This window comes from Mytilus californianus, unplaced genomic scaffold (assembly GCF_021869535.1).
Source record: "Mytilus californianus isolate M0D057914Y unplaced genomic scaffold, xbMytCali1.0.p SCAF_12, whole genome shotgun sequence".
Lineage (NCBI taxonomy): Eukaryota > Metazoa > Mollusca > Bivalvia > Mytilida > Mytilidae > Mytilus > Mytilus californianus.
The window spans coordinates 16,685,865-16,694,238 of record NW_026262604.1 but is presented as its reverse complement, the minus strand read 5'-3'; the positions used below and the strand labels follow the sequence as shown (position 1 = coordinate 16,694,238).

The 8,374-nt window shown below is 34.1% G+C and overlaps 1 protein-coding gene across 1 annotated transcript; it reads left to right on the top strand.

Moving 5' to 3' along the window:
• The first annotated feature begins 6,663 nt into the window (after positions 1-6,663).
• Positions 6,664-8,009, top strand: LOC127722312 (uncharacterized). Its single transcript, XM_052229200.1, has 2 exons — positions 6,664-7,143; positions 7,548-8,009. The coding sequence occupies exons 1-2, from the start codon at positions 6,808-6,810 to the stop codon at positions 8,007-8,009; spliced, it is 798 nt and encodes a 265-aa protein (XP_052085160.1). The 5' UTR covers positions 6,664-6,807.
• The last annotated feature ends 365 nt before the right edge of the window (positions 8,010-8,374 follow it).

Sequence of the window (8,374 nt, the reverse complement as noted above, 5' to 3'; positions counted from 1 at the left end):
GGGAGGCTTTCTTAGAATTCGTTTGTGTTTGGACAAAGCCTGTTTAGGTAATTATTTATTTTATTTTATTTGGTTGTGCAATAGATAGTTTTAAGGCTATAATTGCAGTTTTTGGTCGGATAGCTTGGCGTGTCATTTTGTGCACGAAGCTTTGTAAATTTTGTTCAGTGTTTCTTTGAATACGTGTTGTGTTTTAACGTTTTTAATTTGATTTGATTTTATTTGGTTGTGCAATAGATAGTTTTAAGGCTATAATTGCAGGTTTTGGTCGGAAAGCTTGACGAGTCATTATGGGCACGAAGCTTTGTAATTTTTGTTCAGTGTTTCCTTGAACACGTGTTGTTTTTTAACGTTTTTAATTTGATTTGATTTTATTTGGTTGTGCAATAGATAGTTTTAAGGCTATTATTGCAGGTTTTGGGATAGTTTGGTGTGTCATTTTGGCTCGAAGCCTTGTTTTTTTTTATAAGTTTTGTTGGTTTAATCTCGGCGTGCTTTGTACACGCGTTTTTTTTAACTTTTTAAAAAATAAAATTTTGGTATTATTTCTTTGGTTTATGCAATGCATTGGATAATTTAAAGACTATATTGCAGGCTTTGGATAGCTTAGCAGATTTTGTTAAATCGTGAGTTTCGGCGTGTTTTTGAAGATCTTTGAACACGCGGTATTAATTTTTTACTTATTTTTTGGTTTTGTTGGATTTTCAGGGTGTGTTTTGTAAAGCTCTTTTATGCGTTTTGTGAGAGTGTATGGGTCTTGAGTAGCTGTTTTATTTTTATTCGTTTTTGCAGAGAATTAGAAATCTAATGGTAGTCCCAGGTCGTTAACCGGTGGCGACCATTTTCTCGTGCGTTCCATGAGAGCGGGCATTTTATAGCCTTTTAATTTTATTTTCGTTTACGTGTTCTACAGTGTCACGTTACATGTGCTTTGAAATTGAAGGCTTTATTTTTCTTTGGGATAATATTTTGCTTTGTGAGCTTTCAGGTAAATATTTTGGAGAACAAGACCGCATTTTTATTTATGTTTCAAAAATACTTTTATTTTCTTATTTGTAATGTGTACAGATTTTCTTGAGTACTTTTCTCCACTGCCTCGCTGCCTTGCGCATTTTACAATTACGCAGGCTAATCTTGTCGGGGCCCCAAGGGGCAAGACTCTGGCACCCAAGGCTGTGCCCGAGCCTAGCGCTAGTACCAGTAGTGGAGCTGTGGGTGGGAATATACCAGTTCCAGATCCCAGCACGACTCCAGATTTCGTGCCTATAGGTTAGATATTGAGTTGTTTCAGTAAAATAATAAAAATATATAAGGGATGGGGAATGTGTCAAAGAGACAAAGTTTTCTATTTTGAGAAAAAAAAAATAGCTCCCCTAAGAGTCCTGTAAAATCTTCACACTCGGGGTTGATTGTGCCCAGAAAAGTTATGTATTTTTTGCTCCAATAATTTAGATGTCTTTCTGGTACATAGAATTATCCGTCCGTCTGTTATACTGGGAATCTGTTCCTTCTTTTGCTTGCTTACTCCTTAGCTATAGATAGTGTATTCTGTATGTATTTAGTCTGTAATGGGATACTCTGATATGATTGTCCAAACACAAACGAATTCTAAGAAAGCCTCCCCAGGGTGACTGGGGAATAGAAGTATGGTCACCATTGGTCTTCCTCCTAAATTTTTAGGGCCCCGAATTGAGGAAACGGGAGCCCTATAGTTCTCACTTTGTCCGTCCGTCCCTCTACAATGTAAAACTTAAACTATTAACATACAGAACTGAAATTTTACACACTTGTGTAGCAACATATGTAAATGTGAATACTAAAATTTGTTTTGATCAGTTGTATATTTTGGGTAAATTTAGGGTTTTTTTTTGTTTAATCATTTTTATCGACACAAAAACGTCACAACTATACAAATAGAAACCAAAAATTTTACACGGTTGTTAACCTACATATGTAGATGTGCATATTCAAACTTGGTTTAGATTTGGATGAAAGTTTTCGGAGAAAAACACAAAAACAAAACAAAAACAAAAAAAAATTTTGATACAATATTACAAATTTTTGAGAATCAAAGATCAAAAGTGCCGAGGGGGCCCTTCCTGACTCTGTTTCTTTTCTATTTTTGTTGAAACCTCAATTCCGAAAAAACATTTACTGAGTTATTTACAGGACACTTGTTAAAAGTTTTGAATTTTATTTTTATTTTTTATTTTCTCTCAGGAAATAAGTCCAATGACATAGTGAGCCGGCTGAAAGATATGGAGAATAAGATGACCACTTTTTCTAATAAATCCGCCGAAAGCCAGGTAGGAGAGAGTTTAGCACATGTAAGGATACTGGCGTCTTACTCCAGGCCCAACTTAACACCGTCACATGTTCTATTGGCTGCCATAGAATCTCTTGTTACTGTTGCTACAAAATATGGACATAAGGAAGCAGAATTTTTCTCTAAGGCTTATACTGACTGCAAAAAGTTCGAGGATTCTAAGGATATCTGTAATTTAGCAATGAAATTATTTGGATCGGCAGAGGACAAAAAATTAGCTAAAATGGTAGCCGAGTGGATGAAGGGTAAAAAGTATGAGGCTTCTCCGAAGAAGTCTGTAAGAATTGAACAACCTGATAAAGAAAATGATATTAAAATGCCACATAATTTTGGTGCAATTAATAATCCTGCCTCTTTTGGTTACCCCTTTGTTCAAGGTCCAATGCCTATGCCACCTTTTTATGGCTCTCAGGGTTATTCTAATTTTCAGGGGAATTTTGGGAACGGAAGATTTAATAGAAGGGGAAGGGGAGGGTACTCCAGAAGAGGCAACTGTCTTTTTTGTAAAGAAAGTGGGCATTATGTTGCGGAATGCCCGAAGATTAAGAAGGACTCTTAAAATAGTATTGATTTGTTCAAAAATGTGAATTTCATATTTTGGGATATTTATTCTGGTATTTGTGTTTTGTGATTTTGTACATTTTGCTTACATGTTCATATCGTTTAAATATGATTTTATGGATACTAGCCTTTAACCCAAGGGACACTGAAGCCCTAGTGAATTTTATATTCACGTGGGTTGGGGGCTGAGTATCCAGCTCTGTAATCTCTTGGTCTAAGAATGGTTTTATAATTATTTCAGGGAGAAGTTTTAAGCCATAGTAGTGATAAAAAGAGGCAAAAAATTATACCAGATATTCCTATTTGGGAGTTGAAATCTAGTTTTAATCCTTCAGGATTACAGAGAAGGATAAGGGAAGACTACATTGAGTACAGAGGTGCGATATCTCAGCCCTAACCCATATTTTTGCAGAGGGTGTAATTAACAATAATGAAGAGTTTGATTTGTGTAATTTGAAGATTAGAAACCCTACCAATTTTACAGCAGGCAGTTTGCATGATCATTTTGATGAATGGGAAAAAATTTGTACGGATAAAAAAGTCCTAGATTGGGTCAAAAATGGTGTAAATGTTAATCAATTTTTTAAGCATTTCAAGGGAAACTTTAAAGGGAGGCATTATGACCATAATATTCCTCCGGGTAATTTACTACCTAACGCTAAGATTTGTGAAGACTATACCCAGTTTATTGCTGAAACTTTGGAGGAAAGGTTAGTTCTTTGACATTACTAGGGAAAGTGGGTGAATGCGACCCTCCTTATTTAGTGCTTCCTCTGACTATAGAACCTAGTAAACCGAGACTTTGTCATGACGAAAGATATCTCAATTTATGGATCATTGATAGTCCCTTTTCTCTGGAAACCTTAAGAGACCTCCAACGCCTTGTTCGTAAATGTGACTTGATATCTTCTTTAGATGACAAATCTGGTTATGATCAGATTTTTCTGGATGAGAATAGTAGAAAATATTTTGGTTTGCAATTTGGTGGGTATTATTTTGTCTTTAACACTATACCTTTTGGTTTCAAGGCAAGTGCATATATATATCAGATGACTGGGACTCCTCTGATTTACCCCAACGTAAATTGTTTGCCTTCATTTATACATGTATTTCTTTTATTAATTTGTAGAATGGGAAACTTAAATGTGAGGTATTTACGGATAGCCTACACCATTTGTTTAAATCACTTTTGATACTATATATTTAAACACACACTCATGTAGAGACTGTTTTAGCATAATCAAACTTTCAGGTTCATACTTAACTTTTACACATGGTAATATTAGCTTTGTAATTTTGTGTACTGGTAGTTATGTTTATATAATATAATGAAAGGAAAATTGTATTTTGCTAATAAATGTGTTATTTTGAAAGTTTTATTCTATTTATTTGATAATATCATATAATAAAACTAAGAATATGGGGATATGTCATGGATGTTAAGGGTTATTTGGGAAAAGTTTTGAGGGTTGGGAATATTTTCTGTAGTTTTGGGTAAGTAATGGGAGGTTTCGTTGGTTAAAGGGTTCAATTTTAGGAATTGGTGTTTAGGTTGAAGAATTTTAGATTAATTGGGGTTACTCTTTCATCCCAATACTTAATAAATCCCGAGTGTATTTGAGCGAGTCTGACTTTGGATAGGGTAGTATCCTAAGTGAGATCTCGCGAGAATCACGAGGTGATTCAATCAGTCTTAGCTGAACAGCCGTGGAGGCCTTTTCCTGCTTGTGACTGGTGGCGTTATTCTAGGCTTGCTTTCTTTTAGCTCATATTAGAAGATGTGGAAACTCAAGTTATTTTGGAGAAAATTGTGTAAACACAAGAGGGAATGGTTTTTGGAAAAAAAAAAAAAAAAAAAAAAAAAAAAAACAACAAGAAACAACAAAACAACATATTAAAAATAAAACAAACAAAAAAAAAACCCCAAAAATTACAATGAACAAACAACCTCCCAGGAATGGAAGGAAAACCAAGCTAAACGAACAATAACAAAATAAGAAAACTTCACAAGAAATTAATAGCTAACTCAACTAGAAAACCAAGATATGAATATTTTAAAAAAAGAACAAGGGTAAATTAAAACCCTGAGGAGACTTTGGCAGTTGCTCTTTAGTCGAAACATATATCAATTGTAGAATATATAAAAGGTCCTGTTGATCAGACAATATCAGAATGCATCAAATTAGTTTATTTTATCAAAACGTCAAATATTTTAAAGGATGAAACCAGGCAAACTGATGATACTTACCAGGTGTGTTTGATGCTGTTGACTAATGTTAGTGACACTCGAGCATAAAAAACGGATTGCAAATATGCTGTTGTACTGTTATGTGGCCTGACCACATATGTGAGCGGGACATATAGTGTTATCCTTGTCCATAAGTATTTGGTTAAGGACCATATCTTGGTAACTACATGTATTACAGCACTGGTACAGTAGATATCTTTTGGGTAGAAGGTTACTACAAATTAGGTCACCATGACCTATGTTTTACGTTTTAAGGATTTTGGTTATGGTAGGACTATCTTGTCTAATAGACAGTTTCTAGTACCTACATGTATGAATGGTAATTGATATTGAGACTTGTTAGTTCCAGAAATAGACAAATATTTATATGATGGGATGGCGTTGTACAACAGATGACAAGATTTGTGACCGAAATCAGTTCCTAGTGTAAGGCCTAAAATAAAATAAATAATGCAGTATGTAGTCACAACTATTGATTAAGCGGCACTCGCTCTTTTAGACTCTGAGTAGTGTAAAATGTATGGTTTAACAACATACCCCCGCTGATTTTCTATTATATACCCATTGTGTACAAAATATGTGTGGTATGTGATCCGCACAGATTTGCAACGTAAGCAAGAAATGATGATAAACTGTATAAAGAGAGGTAACTCAGATTGTAAGATTTGCAGCGTAAGCAGTAATGCGTACAGAGTATGTGTGGTATATATGGCAATAAATATTTGAATTTTGAATTTTGATATGAAATCTGTACAAATTTGCAACGTAAGCAAAATAATATCAAATCCCACTCTATATATGTGGTAAACAAGGGTGTAATTTATGTATCAGTAAATTAATATTTTAATCTTAACCCGCTGAATTTGTCATCAATGGTTAAAGTTGAAAACGGCATGTATCCATCGTTACACAAGTCTGAGATGATAAACAACACATTGATTTTTTTTTTAATCAATTTCTAAACAGTTTATTAATTTAAAAAATCAACGGGGCGTCCGTCGTTACACTGTAATGGGATGGTAAACAAGGTCAATATTCGGGGTTGTATTAAACGAAAATAAGGACATTTTTTTTTCTTTTATGAATAGAATATTTTTTATGTGTAAATACATAGAAACCAGCCAGAAATGTATGCTGTATGTGTACTTAAAAGTACTAGATTTAATTTAAACTAAGATATATAACGTTAGTCTATCGCCATTCATACAAATTTCATCATTCACAGCAAATTTAAAAAAAAAAAAATACGGATTTTTAACGGGGAAAATTCATCCAAATAATTACAAATCAGATATTTATTGTTTTATAGAATAGAATAGAATAGAATATTTTTATTTACCAAATTTATATAACCGGATTAACTATAGAGGGTTTAATTTCACTTGGCACCTTTGTTATGATCGTTTCTAGATTCCCTTTTATTTACGAAGTGCAAAGCAAACGATACATATTATTGGTTTCTCTCAATAATCACTTAAAACCTTTCTAGTCATGTCACTATTTTAACATTTTAAGTTCCACTGTACGATTGAATAGTTTAAACTGTATTAAAAAGTAATATATAATGATAACAACCACCAATAAATGTTATCAGGTTCATTAGACTGTGTAATAAGGGGATATAGAAACAAAGAGCGGCATCACGAGGAGGATTTGACGAGGAGCGTGAAGAATGGTTTCGAAAGGCGTTTTAATTTTCACAGTTTTGACTGCAACATGCTCAAGTCAAATCATCAGATATAACATCAATCACCATTGTCTTGGTGGGACTGGTGGTGTATTCGAATGTGATCGTTTAAAAAATGAGAGATACATGCTGTCAGGCGAGAATGTGCAAGTGATAATCTTCAATCGGGTGGACAGTGACGTCGAACTTATTATTTCAACCACCAACTTTAAGAAGGAATTGAATCAAATTAAAATCAAAGTAGGATTCTGCCCTCGATTAACAATAAGAGGAAACATTATTAAGCACACCACCATAGAACATGCAAATAAAGAATGTCAGGTGAGTTTTATCATGATTTTTTTTTTTTTAATCTCCCTATGACAGTAGCCTATGTTAGACAAGATTACATTCAATATCAGTGCACTATGTATTTATTGAAATAATCAATTTATGGAGGTGGTAAAAGGAGGGTTCTGAATACACTAACACATGAAATAAAAAGCACAGAAACATAACACGAATAAAAGGAAAAAAATAAGTATAACCACTAAAATACAGTTAGATATATAGTGGTCGAGTATGTCTGTCCGTCTGTTCACCTGAATCGGTTTTCTTTTCCAAGAAGGATATGTGCTATTATAATGAAACTGAGGATAATATCATAGCAGGATGGAGGCGTCATGTCTTTTGTACATAGTGTTGTTTTGTAAGATGCATGTATTTTCATAGTATTTTTTTTTCAGTATGAAACGTCTACAACCACAGTGTCCAGAGACAACAAACGTGACAAAGTACAAATATCAACATATCAGAGCAATCATGGTTCCACCACATCAATCAATAAAAAACATTTTGACTCCACCACAATGTCAGTAAATAACGACAAAAGACAGACCTCTGAGCATACTTCACCTGTACATAGCAGTTCTGCGACAGCGAGGAATGATGATTCCGTCACACCTGTGCACGGTAGTACTTTGACAATGAGAAATGATGATTCCGCCACAATGACAATGTCAGGAAGCAACGAAGGGGACAAAAGACAGACATCTGAGTACCAGCATACAACACCTGTGTGTCCAGGTACAAAATGTACTTCTACAATTGGGGATGGTCATCATGATCATGAGGAAACAGAAAAGGTGAAAACCTACCTTGTATGGTTAATTACTATGACTGCCTGTAAGTATAATCAAAAGAACTAGGTAATACCAAAATACCAAAATAAGGAAACTTTCAAGAAAGACAATAAATCTGAAGATTAACAATCAATAATCAAGTAACTATAACAGTTGTCATAACTTAACACAGGCAAAAAAAAAATAAAAAAATGAGTGTATTAAAATTTATTGGTATCACATAGATCTAGCTGATTTATTTACTTATCATCCTACACCAGTGAAACTGATCATCACAGTCATCACAGTTAACTTTTTGAGCACAACACCAGAAATATATTTTACTTGTTATTCTTTATATATGTTTATAACATATTTTGGGGGGGGGGGGGGGGGGGGGGGGGGGAAATTCACAAGTCCAAGAATAGTTGAACTGACAAAAGCCAATGTGT

Coding starts and splice junctions, on each gene's coding strand:
- LOC127722312 (XM_052229200.1), top strand. CDS start 6,808: ATGGTTTCGAAAGGCGTTTTAATTTTCACAGTTTTGACTGCAACATGC. Junction 7,144..7,547: donor ATGCAAATAAAGAATGTCAG/GTGAGTTTTATC, acceptor TTTTTTTTTCAG/TATGAAACGTCTACAACCAC.